Genomic DNA, 22,996 nt, shown 5'->3' with positions numbered 1-22,996 from the left:
TTCATGCCTGAGGCTTCACGATCCCAAGTTCAATCCCCATCACAACCATAAGCCACAGCTGAGCAGTGCTCTGGTCTTTGTCTCGTTTTTCTCTCTGTATCTCTTTTTCTCATTATAATAAAATAAATGAAACAGATAACATTCTAAGTTCAAAAGGGAAGATAATTTCTTATAATCTTTTTTTTCTTATAATCTTTATACTTTTTTAAATATTTATTTTATTTATTCCCTTTTGTTGCCCTTGTTGTTTTTTTATTGTTGTAGTTATTATTGTTGTTGTCATTGTTGGATAGGACAGAGAGAAATGGAGAGAGGAGAGGAAGACAGAGAGGAGGAGAGAAAGACAGACACCTGCAGACCTGCTTCACTGCCTGTGAAGCAACTCCCCTGCAGGTGGGGAGCCGGGGTTCGAACCGGGATCCTTATGCCGGTCCTTGTGCTTTGCACCGCCTGCACTTAACCCGCTGCGCTACAGCCCGACTCCCCTAATCTTTATACTTTAACAATCTAGGCTAAAATATAGAAGAGAAGGGAAGTAGGATACATATACATATTATATATATTATGTAATACATGTAAATATATATGTATATATCTACAAGTCTTTTTTAAAAAAAGATTTTATTTATTAATGACAAAGATAGGAGAGAGACAAAGAACCAAACATCACTCTGGTGCATATGCTGCCAGGGACTGAACTCAGAATCTCATGCTTGAGAGTCTTTTGAGATGTCATATCCACTGCACCACCTCCCGGACCACTATCTACAAGTCTTTAAGAAACACTTGACTGGAAGTCGGGCAGTAGCGCAGCGGGTTAAACGCACATGGCGCAAAGCGCAAGGACCAGCGGAAAGATCCCGGTTTGAGCCCCCGGCTCCCCACCTGCAGAGGAGTCGCTTCACAGGCGGTGAAGCAGGTCTGCAGGTGTCTCTCTTTCTCTCCCCTTCTCTGCCTTCCCCTCCTCTCTCCATTTCTCTCTGTCCTATCCAACAACAACAATAACTACAACAATAAAACAACAAGGGCAACAAAAGGGAATAAATAAATATTTTTTTAAAAAGGGGGGATTAGGACGGGGTAGTGCAGCGGGTTAAGCCCGTGGCTCCTCACCTGCAGGGGAGTCGTTTCACAAGTGGTGAAGCAGGTCTGCAGGTGTCTGTCTTTCTTTCCCCCTCTCTGTCTTCCTCTCCTCTTTCCATTTCTCTCTGTCCTATCCAACAACCACGACATCAATGACAACAATAAAACAAGGGCAACAAAAGTGAATAAATAAAAAAAAGAAAAAGAAACACTTGGCCTCTTCCTCCACTTCCTCCTCCTTTATCTTCCTCCCCTCCACTTCTTCCTCATTTCCCTTCCTCCTAAGAGGAAAGAAAGAAAGAAAGAAAGAAAGAAAGAAAGAAAGAAAGAAAGAAAGAAAGAAAGAAAGAAAGAAAGACTTGACAACAAGGAAAACTATGTTGGTATAAATTAAAATTCCCCAAAAGTGTACTCTATCTTCGAATTTGGCAAACAAATTAACAAAATTAAGGCTGCTGAAAAAAAAAAAAGAAGAAAACTCAAGTCTCAGGATCAGTATAAAGTTGTGGCTGACTCAGGACTAAAGCTAGCAGGGCTGTTTACCTTGATCTGATCTTCTTTCTCAGAAAGGACTTGCTCCACATTTACTTTGGATTCTTCAAATGCTGTTTTCTGTTTATTAAGATCATCCACTTGCTCTTTCCATTTGTCAGCTTCTTGTAAAAGCTAAAATTAAAATCACACACACACACAAAGAATATTCAATATCATACTTACGTGTACAAATACATACTACTATATTTAGGTATATCATTAATATCCAATGGTAAAGAGGAAGGAACCGAAGGAAGAAAAGAAGTGAAAGAAAGGATGAACTCTAATTTCCAAAGAAATTTCAAAAGAGGCTAATGTAAAACAATAGACACTTAAGCATTTTAACTTATTTATTTACTTACTTATTTGGCCTCCAGGGAAAATCCACTGCTTCTGGTAGTCTTTTTCTCCCCCCCGCCCCCCCCTTTCACATGATGAGACAGAGGGAAACTGAGCAAGGGGAAAAGAGAGACACCTGCGGCACTGTTTCACGGCTTGTGAAGATTTCCCTTTGCAGGTGGGGACCAGGGATTTGAACCCGGATCCTTGCGCATGACAATGCATGTACTGAAAGAAGTGCGCCACTACCCAGTCCCTTGATTAATTTACATAATAAAGTATATTAAACGGCTTTCTGAGGCATATATGTGTTACAGTTGATCACTGCTTTTTTTTTTTTTTTCTAGCTTATGGCGGTGCAGGGGATTGAACCTAGGACTTTGGAGCCTCAGGCATGAGTCTCTTTGCATATCCATTATGCTATCTCCCCCACCCGATCATTTCTTCTTATTCCTTTTTTTTTTTTTTATCTTTATTTACTTATTGGGTAGAGACAGTCAGAAATCAAGAGGGAAGGGGCAGGTAGAGAGAGAGATAGAGAGAGACCAGCAGCCCTGCTTCACCGCTCTTTCTGGTGGGACTGGGGACTTGAACTGAGTCCTTGCACACTGTACCATGTGTGCTCAACCAGGCACCTCCACCCAGTCCCCTATTTCTTATTATTCTTTATATGTAACATAACCTAATGTACTGGTTTTACAACTAATTTTCTCAACCACATGGTTTAGAGTTAAGGTACCTAAGCCTACAAAATACTATACTTGGGGAGGCTGGGCAGTAGCGCAGCGGGTCAAACGCACATGGCGTAAAGCCCAAGGACCAGCGTAAGGATCCCGGTTTGAGCGGCAGCACCAGTGAGACTGACATGACACCTGGAGAAGAACCAGTGTTATGTCAATCCAGAATTAAAAAGAATGGACACCAAGTGACGTGTGCACCTGGTTAAGTGCACATATTACCATGTACAAGGACCTGGGTTCGAGCCCCTGCTGCCACTCCTGCAGGGGAGTGTTTCACGAGTGGTAAAGTAGGTCTGCAGATGTTTATCTTTCTCTCTCCGTCTCAATTTCTCTCTGTCCTAACAAATGTAAAGGGGGGGGGGGTGCCTCTAGGAGCAGTAGATTTACAGTGCTGGCACGAGGCCCAGGAATAATCCTGGTAGAAAAAAACAGAGAAAGAAAGAAAAAAGAAATGGGGGCCAGGCAGAGGTGCACCTGGTCAAGCACACATTCCAGTGCACAAGGACCCGGGTTCAAGCCCCTGGTCCGCACCTACAGGGGGAAAGCTTCACGAGTGATAAAGCAGGGCTGGCAGGGGTCTCTCTCTTTCCCTCTCTATTTCCTCCACCCCAATTACTCTGTCTCTTGTCAAATAATAAGTAAGTAAAGATATAAAGAATGAAATAGGAAGTTAGGCAGAAGCACAGCGGGTTAAGTGCACATGGTACAAAGCGCAAGGACCGGCGTAAGGATCTGGTTTGAGCCCCGGCTCCCCACCTGTAGGGGGGTGGCTTCACAGGCGGTGAAGCAGGTCTGCAGGTGTCTGTCTTTCTCTCCCCCTCTCTGTCTTCCCCTCCTCTCTCCATTTCTCTCTGTCCTATCCAACAACAACAGCAACAATGACAACAACAATAATAACAACAAGGGCAACAAAATGGGAAAAATGGTCTCCAGGAGTAGTGGATTCGTACTGCACTGAGCCCCAGACATAACCCTAGAGGCAATAAATAAATAAATAAATAGGGAGTCGGGCTGTAGCGCAGCAGGTTAAGTGCAGGTGGCGCAAAGCACAAGGACCAGCATAAGGATCCCGGTTCGAACCCCGGCTCCCCACCTGCAGGGGAGTCGCTTCACAGGCGGTGAAGCAGGTCTGCAGGTGTCTTTCTCTCCTCTCTATCTTCCCCTCCTCTCTCCATTTCTCTCTGTCTTATCCAACAACGACAACAACAATAATAACTACAACAATAAAGCAACAAAGGCAACGAAAGGGAATAAATAAATATAATAAATATTTAAAAAAAACAACAATAATAAATAAATAAATAAATTTAAAAAATGAAATAGTCAGTCTGGAGGTGAGAGGGTGAAACTACAGACGTATAAGACCAATGCACCACCATAGGAAAAAAAAAAAAAAAAGAAAGAAAGAAAGAAAGAAAAGAAAAGAAAAGAAAAGAAAAGAAAAGAAAAGAAAAGAAACAGATCTGGAAAATATCGAATTCTACAAAAACAAACCTTTACTAATGCATATACTTTTTCCAGAGAGGAAAACCAACTGGGTATGACACAAAAGTTAAAACTGTAAAACAGTGACTCAACTATAAGTTTAAATTGCTAAATCAAAAATGATATAAAAATATTTTGTAAGAAATCTGTTTCATAACAGCTAGAGAGACTAGAACACTGTTCTGGTATATGACAGCAGCAAGAAACAATGAAAGAGCCTGACTGTGGTGACTCAGTGGTCTCCAGGGCACTGAGGAAGACTGCATGGTGGCGTGCAGTCCCCATGGTTAGGGAAGGAGCGTATGAGAATATGCACTTACTGACGACAAGAGAGCTTACTTCAACAATCTTAGTGTATCGCACTAAAGTAAAAGACTCTGGGGAATACAGGTCCTGGAACAGGATGGCAGAGGACCTAGTTGGGGTTGTATTGTTACTGAGAAATGCTATGCATGTAGAAACTATTGTATTTACTGTCGACTGTAAAACATTAATCCCCCAACAGAGAAATAAAGAAAGAAAAAAGAAGAAGAATTCTAATGGTTAAGGAGTTAGCCAGATACAAAGAATAAGACAATCTATGTAAATGTGTTTGTCCTGTGGTCAAGGTAAACCTTACCCTTGCCCCTTGTGTGGGCCACTCAGTAACGGTCATGCCCGCAACATTTGGAATCACATTCTCAGAAGCTGAAAGGTGCCTCTATAATACCAACCTGCTTCTGGCTTTCCTGAAGTTGCAAACTTTCACTCGCAGCATTTTTGGTAGCTACCTTAAGTCGTTCTTCATTCATTTGAAATATTTTGAAGGTTGTTTTGGCCTAATTAAAACACAGCATGTTAAGTGGATTACAATAAATTTAATGAAATCCAACAGCTCATTGTTTATACAAATCCCACAACCATGGAATTAAAGAAAGAAAGAAAAATAAAAACGTTTGACGTTATTAATAGAAAAGACAGAACAAGGGGCCGGGTGGTGGTGTACCTGGTTAAGCGCACGTGTTATAGTGGGCAAGGACCCGGGTTCAAGCCCCCAGTCCCCACCTGCAGGGGAGAAGCTTCATGAGTGGTGAAGCAGGGCTGCAGGTGTCTGTCTCTCTCCCTGTCTATCACCCACCCCCTTCCCTCTCAATTTCTGGCTGTCTCTATCTAATACATAAATAAAGATAATAAAAATTTTTTTAAAAATTAAAAAAAAAAAAGACAGAACAATACTACAGAAGAAAATGGCTGAACTTGGGAGTCGGGAGGTAGCACAGCAGGTTAAGCGCAGGTGGCACAAAACGCAAGGACCGGCGTAAGGATCCCAGTTCTAGGCCCCAGCTCACCACCTGCAGGGGAGTCGCTTCACAGGCGGTGAAGCAGGTCTGCAGGTGTCTGTCTTTCTCTCCCCCTCTCTGTCTTCCCCTCCTCTCTCCATTTCTCTCTGTCCTATCCAACAACAATGACATCAGTAACCACAATAATAACTACAACAATCAAACAACAAGACCAACAAAAGGGAATAAATAAATATTAAAAAGAAAGAAAGAAAGAAAATAGCTGAACTTAAGCTCTACCACCTAACTTGCCATGAGATCTTGGGTAAATGGTTCAAGGTCTGATAACCTTCCATACACTACATAGCAAATTTTGTTAATTTTTTATCTGTCTCCATGACCTGACTGTAACCTCCATGAAAGCTTTTCTGTTTTGTGTTAAACAACTTGAACTGTAACCAATAAAAATAGTTCAATAAATACTTGTCCAGTAAAGAATAAACTTTCCTATGGTGTCTTATGTAAAAAATAATGTCGCAGGGGTAGATTGCATAATGGTTATGCAAAGAGACTCATGCCTGAGGCTCTAAACTCCCAGGTTTAATCCCTTGTACCACCACAAGCCAGAGCTGAGCAGTGCTCTGGTAAAAAGTGAGAGAGAGGGAGTCGGCGGTAGCATAGCAGGTTAAGCGCAGGTGGCGCAAAGCACAAGGACCAGCGGAAAGATCCCGGTTTGAGTCCCTGGCTCCCCACCTGCAGGGGAGTCGCTTCACAGGCGGTGAAGCAGGTCTGCAGGTGTCTGTCTTTCTCTCCCCCTCTCTGTCTTCCCCTCCTCTCTCCATTTCTCTCTGTCCTATCCAACAACAATGACAACAATAATAACTACAACAATAAAACAGCAAGGGCAACAAAAGGGAATAAATAAATAAAAAGTGAGAGAGAGAAAAAGCTATAAAATAAATTTAAAAGTTAAAAAAAAAAATTTTTAATGTCTGAAATTCTATTCCATCCTGAATTCCTTATCTATAAAGGTAAGAGTAAAATGAAAATGGTTTTTTAAAGTAACAGACCCATGAGAATAACGCAACTTACTTCAGCTACTTGTGATTTGAGGGATTTTGATTCTTCCTCCAGGGACTGTATCCTTTTAGAAATATCTACCATCTGGAAAGATAGGATCAATCAAGAACACTTTTTTTAAAAAAAGAACTATTTGTTTGTTTTAACAGCTCAGCTGTGGTATTGGTTCTACCAGAGATTGTACCTGGGACCTCGGCCTCGTTAGCCCTACGTGCTCCTGCCGAACAAAAAATACGCATTCACAGGGTCGGGCGGCACGTGGAACAAAGCCCAAGGACCTGCATAAGGATCCTGGGTCAAGCCCCTGGCTCCCCACCTGCAGGGGAGTCGCTTTGTAAATGGTGAAGCAGGTCTGCAGGTGTCTGTCTTTCTCTCCCCCTCTCTCTCTGTCTTCCCCTCCTCTCTCCATTTCCCTCTGTCCTATCTAACAATGACGACATCAATAACAACAACAATAATAACTACAATAACAATAAAAAACAACAAGGGCAACAAAAGAGAAAATAAATAAATTTTAAAAATTAAAAAAATATATCCACTAAACTTTCTTATTTATGAGCTACTTCCTACACAAAATTTTTACAAGAAACTTGACATGGTATGATAACTCCCAGCAAAGGGAAAAAAAAAAAGTGGATCTGAATTTTTTTTCCTCTCGACTTCAGTCTCCTATAATCTTTGGAGTTTTTATAATATGTTAACACTTTAAGTGATAAGCTTATTAATTTTTAAAACTCAGTAACTTTCTTTTTTTCCTATGGTCCTCTAAAATATAAAAGTCTTACCAATTCATCTTGTTTGGAATGTTTAGATTTCTCTTCTTCTAATTCTTTTTCTAGAGACAGTATTTCATCCTCAAGTTCAGATTTAGACCTGCACAGTTCCTCACAGGCTGCCTAAAAAAAGGAGGCAGCTTTTACCAGACATAGGAGTTTTGGGTCAAAGTAAATCGCATGAATATAATCAAACATATACACTGAGTTAAATAAGTTTAGTTTATATTTCTATTCATTTTATGACATTCAATCATCAATAATTCTAGAAGAAAAGAACAGGTTATTTTTCCATATAAAGCCAGGGAGGTCATGAGATTTTTGCCTGAGGTCATGCAGGCTTGGCCTGAGATTCTCAACTATGCCTATGTCATAAAAAACAAGAAAATCTGAGCGAGCATGGCTGTGTCTCAGCAAAGTTTCATTCATAAAAACAGGGGAAGCGGGAGTCAGGCGGTAGCGCAGCGGGTTAAGCGCACATGGCACAAAGCGCAGGGACCGGCATAAGGATCCCGGTTCGAGCCCCCGGCTCCCCACCTGCAGGGGAGTCGCTTCCCAGGCGGTGAAGCAGGTCTGCAGGTGTCTGTCTTTCTCTCCCCTCTCTCTCTGTCTTCCCCTCCTCTCTCCATTTCTCTCTGTCCTATCCAGTGATGACGACATTAATAACAACAATTATAACTACAACAATAAAACAACAAGGGCAACAAAAGGGAATAAGTCAATAAATATATTAAAAACAGGGGAAGCACAACCATGATCTAAAACTCAGAGGGGAAAAGTAAGAAATAAATTCAATTTAATATCATTAAAGAAATTAAAAAATTCCCAAAAAAGTCAATCAAGAACATGTCCAATAGTCTGTACTGAATTTAAGACTTATTTTTGTGGCCTTTTTTTATTGAAAATGATTAGTAATTAGAACATACAAGTTGGATTTAAATACTAGAATAAACATACCTCTGATATTTGTGATTCTTCAACAAACTTGTTAAAAAAAACAAACAAGGGAGTCGGGAGGTGGCGCAGTGGGTTAAGCGCACGTGGCGCAAAGCGCAGGACCGGCATAAGGATCCCGGTTCGAGCCCCCGGCTCCCCACCTGCAGGGGAGTCGCTTCACAGGCGGTGAAGCAGGTCTGCAGGTGTCTATCTTTCTCTCCCCTCTCTCTCTGTCTTCCCCTCCTCTCTCCATTTCTCTCTGTCCTATCCAACAACAAAGCAACGTCAACAGTGGCAATAATAACCGCAACGAGGCTGCAACAACTAGGGCAACAAAAAGGGGGGAAAATGGCCTCCAGGAGCGGTGGATTCATGGTGCAGGCACGGAGCCCAGCAATAACCCTGGAAGAAAAGAAAAAAAAAAAAAAAAAAAACGATTCAAAGACTTTGATGCAGTCCACAAGAAAAGCCGAGGATAACACAGTTTATACTACAGCTGTTTAAAATTGCTGACTCCTTGCTAACTGATTATATAAATTTTAACTTAAATACTATTACTTTGCTTTTAAAAAATATTTTATTGACTATTTTAATGAGAAAGAGATATAGAGAGAGACAGAGACCAGAGCACTGACTCAGCTCTGGCTAATGGTGGTGCTGGGGATTGAACCTAAGAGCTCAGCATCTCAGCATCTCAAGTATGAGAATCTTTTGCAGAACCATTCTATCTCCATAGACTATTATTTTGTTTTTATCAACAGACATAACCATCAAAATGTTATAGATCTTATCGTACTTACTTTATATTAAATTCTGTTTACAAATCTTGAAAATTAACACTGCAGTTTTTTAAAAAATCATTAACAAAAAAAAAATCCAAAACCCCTATTAAAGTAAAAATTCAGCTACTTTGCTCCTAAATCATGTTAATTCAGTGTCTTGGGAAAAAAAAAGTTTAATTTTATCCACAATACCACTAAACTTGCGTAAGTCTTTGCTCTCTAAGTTTTGCTCATCAGCATGCTAAATGTCTCGTTAATTTCAATTTTTCGAAGTTAGAAATTACCACTGAAACAGCTAAAACAGAATCAACATGCAAAACATAACCATTTCAACAAGTTTCCAGAGATATTAAAAGGTAATTGAAGAAAAAATTAAGTGGGGAGTCAGCAGAATAGTTATACAAAAAGACTTTCATGGGAGTTGGGCGGTAGTGCGGCAGGTTAAGCGCACGTGGCACAAAGCGCAAGGACCAGCGTGAGGATCCTGATTGGAGCCCCCAGCTCCCCACCTGCAGGGGAGTCACTTCACAAGTGGTGAAGCAGGTCTGAAGGTGTCTATCTTTGTCTCCCTTTCTGTCTCCCTTCCTCTCTCCATTTTTCTCTGTCCTATCCAACAATAATGACAACAATAATAACCACAATAAAACAACAAGGGCAACAAAAGGGAATAAATAAATATTTTTTAAAAAAACTTTCATGCCCGAGACACCAAAAAAATATATTTCACTTGGAATTTCAGTTCATAACATCCTTTGGACTCTACTAGGGAATCTGAATCATGAAAGACTTTGACCACTACAGCCATGCCAACTGTATGGACTAGACACGCACGCCAAGAGTCCAAGGTCCACTCTCTTCTATTTAATATTTCCAGAAGCAGGCTTCCTCTCCTATCTTTGTCTGTACTATGCTCTTTACAAGACTCGAGCCTCTAACAGTAGTAAGGCATGCCTATTATTTACCTTGATCTGTCATAGCTTAGCTAGACAACAGATTATCATACCTTTCTTCCTTACTAGGAGTCAAACCATACTTGCCTCAGGAGGGTCAACTATGCATATCTCTTTCAAGCTCCATATTTGAGTGACATCATATTAGTACCTTGAAGTTGATCATGATGGAAGTATGTGTACAATAAAATCTGGGGGCTGGGAGCCGGGTGGTGGTGCAGCGGGTTAAGTGCACAGACCAGCATCAGGATCCTGATTCGAGCCTCTGGCTCCCTACCTGAAGGGGAGTTGCTTCATAGGCGGTGAAGCAGGTCTGCAGGTGTCTGTCTTTCTCTCCCCCTCTCTGTCTTCTCCTCCTCTCTCCATTTCTCTCTGTCCTATCCAACAACGACAGCAATAACAGCAACAATCATAATAACGACAATAAACAACAAGGGCAACAAAAGGGAAAAAATAAAATAAAAAGAAAAACAATCTGGGGGCTGAGGAGAAAGCACAGTGGATGTGCAAAGGACCTGCATCACGGAGGTCTCAGATTCAATACTGACCCCACCAACAGCCAGAGTTGAGCCTGGGTAGACAGATGACAGACAGAAAGCAGGTGGGTGAGGTGCTAGGAAGACAAAGGAGTGGCATCACCCTCCAGCTTTTATGCCCAGATTCAATTCCCGGCACCATCATGTGTCACAACTTATTACTGCTCTGGTCTCTTTTGCATGAAAATAAACAATTTTTTAAAAAGGAAGAAGAAAAAAGCCTCAGTGATGCTACAGATACGGGCTCCTGGAATGCCTTACTGCTGTTAGAGGTGCAAGTGATGTCAGACACAGTAGTGGGGCAGGGTGGGGGTGCAGCTGGCTGAGACATGCTTCAGTGCTCAGGGAGCAGGACTCAAGTCCCTAGTCCCCACTTACAGGAGGGGAACCTTCATGAGCGGTGAAGCAGGGCTGCAGGTATCCCTCTCTCTCTCTCCCTCCTTCTCTATCACTCCCTCCCCTCTCAATTTCTGTCTCTACCCAGTAAGTAAATAAATGAAAAACATTAAAAACAAAATTGTTTCCCTAAAAAAGTAAGCCACTGGGCCAGGCAGTGGTGCACTGGGTTTAAGCACCCACAGTACTAAGCACAAAGGCCCACACAAGGATCCGGGTTCCAGCTCACAGCTCCACACCTGCAGCAGGGGTCACTTCACACGCGGTGAAGCAGGTCTGCAGGTGTCTTTCTCTCTCCCACTCTTATCTCCCCCTCCCTCTCAGTTTCTCTCTGTCCTATCCAAAAAATCAAAAAACTGACCATAGGAGCAGTGGATTCGTAGCACAAGCACTGAGACCCAGAGATAACCCTGGAGGCAAAAAAAAAAAAAAAAAAAAAAAAAAAAGCAAGCCACATACCATTTGTTTACTTATTATTTTTTTTTTTTTTTACTGCTCAGCTCTGGCTTATGGTGGTGCAGGGGACTGAACCTGCTGGAGCTTTGGAGCCTCCGGCATGAAGTATTTTTGCATGACCATTATACTATCTCCCTGATCCACCATAAATTCTTTTTTTAAAAAAAACACAGTAGTGACAAAAGACAGAAGGGGAAGTCTACTACAGGTAATATTAAAGTAGAAAATGTCAGAGCATCAGCTAACATTTACTGGCACCCCACTACTTAGAAATCTCTGGTCTTTTTTTTTTTTAAAGACTGATTTTTGTTTGTTTATTTATTTATTTTTCCTTTTGTTGCCCTTGTTGTTTTATTGTTGTAGTTATCGTTGTAATCATTGTTGGATAGGACAGAGAGAAATGGAGAGAGGAGGGGAAGACAGAGAGGGGGAGAGAAAGACAGACACCTGCAGACCTGCTTCACCGCTTGTGAAGCGACCCTCCTGCGCTTAACCTGCCGCACTGCCGCCCAGCCCCCGATATACTTTTAAGGTTCATGCTATCTGCTGAGACTCTTTACCCTCGGCTTTTATAACTGTTGTGTTGGTTTCTTACCTCCAGACTTCGTGCTTCTGCTGACTCGTCTAGGTTGGCATCCTTTAACGAGGACTCTAAGCCTTCATACTGGAAAGAAAGCAAGACTGCAAGTAAAACGTCGAGACATTTCATTTTTTACCTGGATGAGTGACTAGGAAGGAGGCAGAATACATTTTTACACATATGATGAACTTAAGTAGCTTTAAGTACTTCAAATATCATGATTACTAAAATTAACTACACTGTGGGAGTCGGACGGTAGCACAGCGGTTAAGCGCACAGTGGCGCAAAGCACAAAAACCGGCAGAAGGTTTACGGTTCGAGCCCCCGGCTCCCCACCTGCAGGGGAGTCGCTTCACAGGCGGTGCAGCAGGTCTGCAGGTGTCTGTCTTTCTCTTCCCCTCTCTGTCTTCCCCTCCTCTCTCCATTTCTCTCTGTCCTACCCAACAACGGTGACATCAATAACAATAATAACTACAACAACAATGAAAAACAAGGGCAGCAAAAGGGAAAGTAAATAAATTTTTTTTTTAAATTAACTAAGCTGAGGCAGCTAACACAATGCGGCACATACCATAGGCAACAAATATAGCAGCACTGTCCCCTTAAAATTAACACAGCTTTACAAAGTCTCACTCTTTTCTTTTTAATTATCTTTAAGATAGAGAGAGAAAGCTAGAAATAAAGAGGAAGGGGGACAGATATGTATGTGTATATATATAGGGGGGGGGAGAGAGAGAGAGAAACAGACACCTGCAGCCCTGCTTCACCACTCATTAAACTTCCCCCCTGCAGGTGGGGTCCGGGGCTCGAACTGTAATGTGTGCCCTGTAATGTGTGCCCTGTAATGTGTGCCCTGTAATGTGTGCCCTGTAAAATGTGTGCCTGTAATGTGTGCCCTGTAATGTGTGCCCTGTAATGTGTGCCCTGTAATGTGTGCCCTGTAAAATGTGTGCCCTGTAATGTGTGCCCTGTAATGTGTGCCCTGTAAAATGTGTGCCTGTAATGTGTGCCCTGTAATGTGTGCCCTGTAATGTGTGCCCTGTAATGTGTGCCCTGTAATGTGTGCCCTGTAATGTGTGCACTGTAATGTGTGCACTGTAATGTGTGCCCTGTAATGTGTGCCCTGTAATGTGTGCCCTGTAATGTGTGCACTGTAATGTGTGCACTGTAATGTGTGCACTGTAATGTGTGCGCTCAACTAGGTGCACCACCACCCGGCCCCACAAAGTCTGACTCTTCATTCAAGAGAATTTAAACTGATAGATGGGGATAGATAACACAATGGCTATGCAAAGAGACTCTCAAGCCTGAGGCTCCACAGTTCCAGGTTAAATCCCGGACCCCCTTTGTACCACAAACCAAAGCTGATCAGAAAAAGAACATTTATACTGGCTAGCCATCAAAATTTTTTCTATGAGATTTTTTTTTTTTTTGCTTCCAGGGTTATCACTGGGGCTCGGTGCCTGCTCTACGAATCCACTGCTCCTGGAGGCCATTTTTTCCCATTTTTGTTGCCCTTGTTGTTATTACTGTAGAGGACAGACAAATTGAGAAAGGAGGAGAAGACAGAGAGAGGGAGAGAAAGACAGACACCTGCAGACCTGCTTCACCGCTTGTGAAGCGACTCCCAGGATCCTAGGGCTCGAACCAGGATCCTCCATGTGTGCTTAACCCACAGTGCAGCCACCCCATCTAATTGATACCAGGGATCTCGCTGGAGCTTGGCTCCTGCACCATGAACCCACCACTTCAAGTGGACATTTCTCCTTTCTTTCTATCTGTCTTTTTTCTTTCTTTCTTTTTTCTATTTTTATTATTTGATAGGAGAGAGAAATTGAGAGGAGAGTAGAAAACAGAGAGGGAGAGAAAAAGAGAGGCACCTGCAGACCTGACTACCACTAGTGAAGCGTTCCCCTGCAGGTGGAGAGCCTGCAGGGGCTCGAACACCAATCCTTGAGGTGTGCGCCCAACCATGGGCGTGCTACCACCTGCCCCAGGATTTTCACTTCTAACTCAAATCATATTACAAATAAAATGAGTAAGGAACAGCTAGGGGGCGGGGGTAGATAGCATAATGGTTATGTGAAGAGACTCTCATGCCTGAGGCTCTAAAGTCCCAGGTTCAATCCCCCGCACCACCATAAGCCAGAGCTGAGCAGTAATCTGGTTATTAAAAAAAAAAAATTAAAGAGGAAAAAAAAAAAACAACTAGGAACAATATAAAATAGGTACAATGAAACATATACACTGCTATAAGATTTGGCAAAATTCTTTTTTTTTTTTTGGTTTTTTTTTTTGGCAAAATTCTTAACCTTCTCACCCATGAACAATAACAGCTGGACAAAGGAGTATCAAAAAAATAATAATAAGATATATCTGAAGGTTTCAAAGAGCTACAAGATTAGTGCAGATTTATGACAGAAGATGAAAACCTCAGAAATGCAAGTTCAGCATTTGAAAATTTCCTTGTCCACTTTTAAAAGTAGAAGATAACAGGCAAAGAGCCAAAGCAAGACTGTTAGGATAACTGCAGCTGTGAACGCAAAGGTTGGAGTTCTGAACCTGCCGAGGAGGGTGTAGCGGAGCTCAGGTTGTAGGCTGGAATCCTGGGGCAGATGGAATAATCCCCACCTCCACCCACCAAACTTCATCCTAATCAGGTGTGATTAAACTATGAATGCTAAGAGGGAGAGAATATACTGGGTTATCCTAGTGGATCCCAAATAATCCCAAGGACCCTCCTAAAAGGGAGGAAGGATGAGACTGGCAGTGATTATAATTGATGAAGTAAGGAAGTGAGGAAAGCTGTGGGATGATTTCACTCATAAGTGGAACTGAAACTTACAAAGGTGAACATGGGGGGGGGTAATCATATATAGACAGTCACCCATAACTATGGCGATTATTGCTAGAAGGGGATTGGGACACAGAACTCTGGTGGCGGGAGTGGTGTAGAATTATATCCCTGAGGGTCGGCGGTAGAACAGCGGGTTAAGCGCACACGGCACAAAGCACAAGGACCGGCACAAAGCACAAGGACCGGCGTAAGGATCCCGGTTCGAGCCCCCAGCTCCCCACCTGCAGGGCCGTCGCTTTACAGGCGGTGAAGCAGGTCTGCAGGTGTCTGTCTTTCTCTCCCCCTCTCTGTCTTCCCCTCCTCTCTCCTTTTCTCTCTGTCCTATCCAACAATGACGACATCAATAACAACAACAACAGTAATAACTACAACAATAAAACAAGGGCAACAAAAGGAAATAAATATAAAAAAAAAATGAAATGAACTTGCAAAAAATAAATAAGTCAAAATACTTAAGAATCTAAGAAAACTGTTGATTCTTGGAGGGAACAGGCAGGGGAAGTAAAAAGGGCAGGCAGAGGGATTCTTTTTGTAACTGGGAGGTTAATGGTTTACAGTGCAGTTGTTGACATGTGGGTGCAATTTCTCATCTCCCCTTGATGATGCAACAGGACCACTTCAAAGTTCTTTCCACTCCCCCAGAATCCTCTGCTTTGCTGTAGCACAGGGAAGAGGAGTCTTTCAGCTGAACAGGCAATGGAGCTCTGGTGGTGAGTCTTATTATTCATATATGTACATATGAAAGTACAGCCCACAAATTTAGGAAGTTGTTTTTAACAGAGCACTGAATAGATCTTGTTTCTGGTGGTGTGGGGGATTGAACCTGGAACTATGGAGCCGCAGGCATGAGAATCTCTTTGCATAACCATTATGCTATCTACCCCCAAAAATTATTTCTAAAAACTTTAATTTAAATAAATATAATCAAAAAGGTCAAAAACAAACAAATGGATAAACTATGAAACACTGGGAAAAATCTGACCTAGCCATATTAAAGAACTACCGCTGGGGGTGGGAGTAGATGGCATGGTGGTTATGCAAAGAGGCTCTCATGCCTGAGGCTGTAAAGTCACAGGTTCAATCCCCTGCACCACCATAAATAAACCACAGCTGAACAGTGCTCTGGAAAGACAAAAAAAGTATTTAAAAAATCATTATCACTATTAGTAATGTAGGTGTGATAATAATTCCTATGTTTGAACAATTCTGAAATGCCTATATATAAAACTGAATATTGCTAAAAATGAAAAATCCTTAAATTGCCAGGGAAACAAATTGAAATCGCAGTGAGTGCTAGGGATATGGCACCAAGACGGCACACCGGATTCTCATGAACCCCCAGCACCAGCATACATCAGAGTTGAGCAGTTCTTCTCTAATCTCTAATTAAAATAAAAATAGGGGGGGCGGTCGGTAGCAGCGGGTTAACGCACATGGCGCACACAAAGCGCTAGGACGGGCGCAAGGACCCAGGTTCCGGACCTCGGCTCCCCACCTGCAGGGGCGTCGCTTCACAGGCGGTGAAGCAGGTCTGCAGGTGTCTCTCTTTCTCTCCCCCTCTCTGTCTTCCCTTCCTCTCTCCATTTCTCTCTGTCCTATCCAACAACGACGATAACAATAATAACGATAAACAACAAGTGCAACAAAATAGAAAAAAAAATGGCCTCCAGGAGCAGTGGATTCATAGTGCAGGCATTGAGTCCAAGTGATAAACCTGGAGGCAAAATAATAATAATAATAATAACTACAACAATAAAACAATAAGGGCAACAAAAGGGAATAAATAAATAAATTTTTTAAAAAAAGAGAAGAGAGAGGAGGGGAGGGGAGGGAAGGGGAGGGGAGGGGAAGGGAGGGAAAGGGAGGGGAGGGGAAGGGAGGGAAAGGGAGGGGAGGGGAAGGGAGGGAAAGGGAGGGGAGGGGAAGGGAGGGAAAGGGAGGGGAGGGGAAGGGAGGGGAAGGAAAGGGAGGGAAAGGGAGGGAAAGGGAGGGGAAGGGAAGGGAAGGGAGGGGAAGGGAGGGGAGGGGAAGGGAGGGGAAGGGAGGGGAAGGGAAGGGAGGGGAAGGGAGGGGAAGGGAGGAGAAGGGAAGGGAGGGAAAGGGAGGGGAGGGGAAGGGAGGGGAAGGGAAAGGGAGGGGAGGGGAAGGGAGGAGGGGAGAGGAGAGAAAGAAATATGAAGGGGAAAGAAAGAAAGAAAGAAAGAAAGAAAGAAAGAAAGAAAGAAAGAAAGGAGTAAGAGAATCACAATGAGATACCACTATGCATCTACTACAACTGGTGAATTTTTTAGGGGTGTAGTAATTGCTAAAATGAGTAAGACTATACAAATAATCAAGTGTGACAGCCTAGAAACAAGTCCCCACATTAGTTTTTGACAAGGGGGTTCAAGACATTAAATGGGATGCATTGGGTCGACCTTCCCGTGGTGCATCCCGTGAGTCCCCATTCATTGGGGAAACTGACGATCCTTCCTAGCCGACTGAACCCACATGGATCCCAGTCACTTTCAAAGCCAGCAACAAGCAGCTCCTGACAGCTTTCAACCTGACCTGTTGACTGGCTACGGAAGAAGGGCAAACGCTAGAAAAAGAAAAGACATTAAATGGAGAAAGGAGTCTTTTCAACAAATGGTGTTGGGGGAGTGGGGCGGTAGCACAGTGGGTTAAGCGCAGGGTGGTGCAAGTCGCAAGGACCCGTGTAGGATTCCGGTTCGAGCCCCGGCTCCCCACCTGCAGGGGAGTCGCTTCACAGGCGGTGAAGCAGGTCTGCAGGTGTCTGTCTTTCTCTCCCCCTCTCTGTCTTCCCTCCTCTCTCCATTTCTCTCTGTCCTATCCAACAACGATGAAAACAATAATAACTACAACAATAAAACAAGGGCAACAAAAGGGAATAAATAAATATTTTTTAAAATGGTGTTGGGAAAGGTAAGTTGAAACATGCAAAATAAAAAAGAAGCACACAAAAAATTCTAAATGGACCGAAGACATAAACTTTAGACCTGAAACTGTCAAATTCATGGGAGAAAATGATGGTGGAGCACTTCGCAATCTCAGCTTTGTAAACATCTTCAAAGACTCAAGACCAACAGCAAGGAAAAGAAGAAACAAAAATAAACCAGTGAAACTACATCAAACTGAAAAGCTTCTGCACATCAGAAGAAACTATCACCAAAACAGTAAGATGCCCTACAGAATGGGAGAAGATCTTTATATATCATACATCAGATAAAGGGCTTGTAACCAAAACATAAATAACTCACAAAACTTAGCAATAAAAAACAAATCCAAACATGAGGAGGCAACATGGATAGAATCTTACCCAAAGAAGAGATCCAGAAGGCTAACAGACATGAAGAAATGCTCAGTGTCACTGATTACCAGATACGTGTAAATAAAGGCAACAGTGAGCTACACCCAAGACAATGTCATACAATAGAAAGGAAAGAAACGCGTGTTAGAAAGTCAAAGGGGGGGTAAGGATCCTTTCTATACTGCTGGGGAATTGCAAATTGGTTCAACCCCTACAGAAAACCGTCTAGAGATTTCTCAGAACACTAAAACTGGACCTGATTTACAGACTAGCAATTTCTCTCCCAGGGATAATAGTCAAACAAAACAAAAACACCTATCCAACGAGACCTATGTATACCTATGTTCATAGAAGCATACTTTGTAATAGCCTAAATCTGGAAGCAACCCAGATGCCCAGTAACAGATAAGAGACTAAGAAAGCTATAGTATGTATACAGACTAGAATATTAGTTGGTTATTAATGGTGACGTTATCTCTTTTTTTTTTTTTTTTTAGTATTTTTCTTTTTTCTTTTTTTTTTCCTTTGGGGAATTAATGTTTTACATTCAACAGTAAGTACAATAGTTTGTACATGCATAACATTCCCCAGTTTCCCATATAACAATACAACCCCCACTAGGTCCTCTGAATCCTTCTTGGACCTGTATTCTCCCCACCCACCACCCCAGAGACTTTTACTTTGGTGCGATACGCCAATTCCATTTCAGGTTCTACTTGTGTTTTCTTTTCTGATCTTGTTTTTCAACTTCTGCCTGAGAGTGAGATCATCCCATATTCATCCTCCTGTTTCTGATTTATTTCACTTGACATGAATTTTTCAAGGTCCATCCAAGATCGGCTGAAAACGGTGAAGTCACCGTTTTTTACAGCTACGTAGTATTCCATTGTGTATATAGACCACAACTTGCTCAGCCACTCATCTGTTGTTGGACTCCTGGGTTGCTTTCAGGTTTTGGCTATTACACATTGTGCTGCCAAGAACATATGTGTACACAGATCTTTTTGGATGGGTGTGTTGGGTTCCTTAGGATCTATCCCCAGGAGAGGAATTGCAGGATCATAGGGTAGGTCCATTTCTAGCCTTCTGAGAGCTCTCCAGACTGTTCTCCACAGAGGTTGGACTATTTATTTTTTAAAAATGTTATTAGTGACTTAATATTGATTCACTCTGTGATGACAGGGCATAGTTCACCATTCCCACCACCAGAATTCTGTGTCCCCATTCCCTGCATTGGAAATTGCAGTGGTCCTCCCAAGGACACAGATATGGGTTGACTGTTATTTCTATAACTGTCTAGATTCACACAGACTTGCCTATTTTTCCTATGGTCCTGCCTTGTCTTCTTTTCTAAGTCACACCTACACCTATATCTCTGAATCTCCCTCTGTTTTTCCTCCTCTCTCCCCAGGTCCTGATGGAGTTGGAGTTCAGAGCCCTCTGGTCATCTTCCCCTAAAATGACTTTATCTCTTTTGTCTCGTTCTTGAATGGAACTTAGAGGAATCATGCTATTCTAGATAAGTCAAAAAGAGAAGAATATTGGATGATCTCGCGTATAGGTGAAGCGTAAGCAACAAGGAAAGAAAGGGAAACAGTGTGAAACGTGGACTGGGTATGGTGTGCTGGACAAAAGCAAAGGACTCGGGGGGAGGGGCATGAAGGTAGCAGCAAGGGTGTCGGAATCCAACGCACAATGGTGGGAAAGGACCTAAGTTGAAGATAAGAGATTTTCCGAACACCTATGCTAGGAAGATCAGACACTGATCCCAGGGTTTCAACAACTGCACTGTAAACCTTTATCTCCCCAAAAAAATGACCTGAGGGGGGAGAGAACAGTACTGCGAGGTAACTGAATGCTTATACTTTGCAAATAAACATTAATGATCTGGGGCCGAGTGGGGGCGCACCTGGTTGAGCGCACACATTACAATGTGGGGTCCCTGATCCCCACCTGCAGGGGGAAGACTGCAAGTGGTGAAGCAGGGCTGCAGATATCTCTCTGTCTCTCTCCCTCTCTATCACCCCCTTCCCTCTTGATGTCTGGCTGTCTCTATCCAATAAATAAATAAAGATTAAAAAAAAAAAGTTGGGGGCCAGGTGATGGCTCACCTGGTTGAGTGCACATGTCACAATTCACAAGGAACTGGGTTCAAGACCCCTGGCCCCCACCTGCAGGGGGAAAAGCTTTGCAGGTGGTGAAGCAGGGCTGCAGGTGGCTCTCTGTCTCTCTCCATCTCTATCTCCCCACCATTCTCTCAAGTTCTGGCTGTCTCTATCCAATAAAGATAATTTTTAAAAAAATTAATGATCTTCAGCTTACACAGAAATGCTGGCATGAAGAGTACAATGCCTTCCAATTACAACATGAATGCTAACATTTTCAAAATTATCTTACCTCCTTTTCAGCAAGGCTCAATTTTTCAAGTAGTTTACATTTTTCCTCAATCAGGGTGGAAAGTTCAACAGCGAGCTTTTTCTCTCTCCCTTAAAAAAAAAAAAAAAAAAGTGAGTGTTACATGTAACTTATTTTAAGCTTTAAAAATATTGTGAGCAATAATGAGCTCTAAAGTACTTACCTACATAAAGTCGGCTTCTAACCTGAAAAAAAATTTTAACAAAAAACACATTAAGAAAACATACAAATAAACCCATTTTAATTTAGTTTAATTTCAATTTAGCTTCTAATGACAACAGAAAAGTTATCGGTTTCTTACTGCCTTAGTATGAATATGTAAATATGTCTGCCTGGGAAGACAGCTTAATGGTTACTTGCCTGGGTTTCTGAGGTCCCAGGTTCACTCCCCCACACCACCATAAAGCAGAGCCGAGCAGCGCTCTGGTGTGTGTGTCTGTGAGTTTGTTTCTTTCTCTCTGGGGCGCCAAACCGCTTCACTATGGCGCCTTTCCCTCTCTCATCTGAAAAAGTCAGCCAGAAACGGTGAAGACCCAGCAATGACAAGGAAAAAAAACAAATAGAAGGGCCTACATCTGAAATCATCCCCAAAAGAGGAAAAAAAATTTAAAAGAATAATCTTTTGGGATGAAAGATAAAAGGTCTTTTATCTGGGTAGGGTAGATAGCATAATGGTTATGCAGAGACTCTCATGCCTGAGGCTCCAAAGTCCCAGGTTCGGTTCCCCGTACATCCATAAACCAGAGCTGAAAAGTGCTTTAAGAAAAGGAGTCGGGCTGTGGCGCAGCGGGTTAAGCGCACGTGGCGCAAAGCGCAGGGACCGGCAGAAGGATCCCGGTTCGAACCCCGGCTCCCCACCTGCAGGGGAGTCGCTTCACAGGCGGTGAAGCAGGTCTGCAGGTGTCTGTCTTTCTCTCCCCCTCTCTGTCTTCCTCTCCTCTCTCCATTTCTCTCTGTCCTGTCCAACAATGACGACATCAATAACAACAACAATAACTACAGCAATAAAACAACAAGGGCAAAAAAAGAGAAGAGAGAAAGACAGAGAGAAAGAAAGAAAGAAAGAAAATGAAAGAAAGAAAAGAGAGAGTCGGGGGGTAGCGCAGCGGGTTAAGCACAAGTGGCACAAAGCGCAAGGACGGGTGGAAAGAATCCGGTTCGAGCCCAGGCTCCCCACCTACAGGGGGGGTGTCTCCTCACAAGTGGTGAAGCAGCTCTGCAGGTGTCTGTCTTTCTTTTTCCTTCTCTGTCTTCCCCTTCTCTCTCCATTTCTCTCTGTCCTATCCAACAACAACATCAATAATAACTACAACAATAAAAACAAGGGCAACAGAAGGCAATAAATATTTTTTAAAAAGAAATATAGCTTATAAGTATCCTGTTCTGGGGTTTTTATATATTTTGTTTACTTATTAATGAGAGGGATAGGAGGAGAGAAAGAAACAGACATCACTCTAGCACATGTGCTGCCAGGGATTGAACTTGGGACCTCACGCTTGAGAGTCCACCACCCCATCCACTGCACCACCTCCCGGACCACGGTTTTCATATATTTTAAAAGTTAATATTATCATGTGCTATTTGTTTTAAGTTTTAAAAATCAAAACAAACACACTAACCCCAGACAGAACAACATAAGCTTCCAAAAGAATACTTTAAAGTCAGAGGCAGCATCAACAAAAACATGAGGCGATCGGCCGGGGAGGTGGCACAGCGGGTCAGCTGTGGAAATTGTGAGTGAAAGTTCTCGAGTTTGATCCCTAGCTGCACATGTGCCAGAGTGACACTGCGGCTCTCCCTCTCTCACTTTACATCACATGCTAAGTAAATACATACTTCTAGGAAGAGAGTGATAAAGGATACAGCAGTGGGGGGTCAGGCTGTGGCGCCCGCAGGCTAAGTGAAAGAAAGGAAAAAAAAAACAAAACAAAGAAGAAGAAAACCTGAAGCAAACCTAGAGAATGTGAGAGAGTTACGGGACAACATCAGCAGAATCAACTGTATGAAAAAAAAGGGGAAGAGAAAGGAAGGAACAGATTTTTTTTTTTTTAATTATCTTTATTTACTTAAGGGATAGAGACAGCCAGAAATCAAGGGGGAAGAGGGTGATAGGGAGAAAGAGTGGTCTGGGAGGTGGCACAGTGGACAGATAAAGCATTGGGCTCTCAAGCATGAGTTACTGAGTTCGATCCCCAGCAGCACATGTACCAGAGTGATATCTGGTTCTTTCTCTCTCTCTCTCTCTCTCTCTTCATATCACTCTCACTAATAAATAAACGAAATATTAAAAAGAGAGAAGGAGAGACAGAGAGACACCTGCAGCACTGCTTCACCACTTGGAAAGTTTTCCCCCTGCAGGTGGGGAGGAGGGTCTCGAACCTGGGTCCTTGAGCACTGTAATGTGCGTGCTCAACCAGGTGTGCCACTACTCGGTCTAGGAACAGAATTCGTATTTGAATAAACATTAGATGACATTTCCTCCACA

The 22,996-nt window shown here is 42.7% G+C and overlaps 1 protein-coding gene across 5 annotated transcripts in view; it reads right to left on the bottom strand.

Annotated features, from left to right (window-relative positions):
* The window catches only part of MIA2 (MIA SH3 domain ER export factor 2), a 100,696-nt gene that overhangs the window by 42,198 nt on the left and 35,502 nt on the right, over positions 1-22,996 (bottom strand). For all 5 annotated transcript variants that reach the window (XM_060175460.1, XM_060175459.1, XM_060175462.1 and 2 more), the window contains 7 exons: positions 20,675-20,696; positions 20,494-20,582; positions 11,945-12,013; positions 7,306-7,416; positions 6,533-6,604; positions 4,895-4,999; positions 1,627-1,749 (listed from right to left, as the gene is read on the bottom strand). In XM_060175460.1, the coding sequence (XP_060031443.1) occupies positions 1,627-1,749; positions 4,895-4,999; positions 6,533-6,604; positions 7,306-7,416; positions 11,945-12,013; positions 20,494-20,582; positions 20,675-20,696 (591 nt within the window). The remainder of the gene's footprint in view (positions 1-1,626; positions 1,750-4,894; positions 5,000-6,532; positions 6,605-7,305; positions 7,417-11,944; positions 12,014-20,493; positions 20,583-20,674; positions 20,697-22,996) is intronic.

This window comes from Erinaceus europaeus, chromosome 16 (assembly GCF_950295315.1).
Source record: "Erinaceus europaeus chromosome 16, mEriEur2.1, whole genome shotgun sequence".
NCBI lineage: Eukaryota > Metazoa > Chordata > Mammalia > Eulipotyphla > Erinaceidae > Erinaceus > Erinaceus europaeus.
Note: the sequence above shows the minus strand (reverse complement) of the source record. Positions and strands in the feature narration are given on the sequence as shown.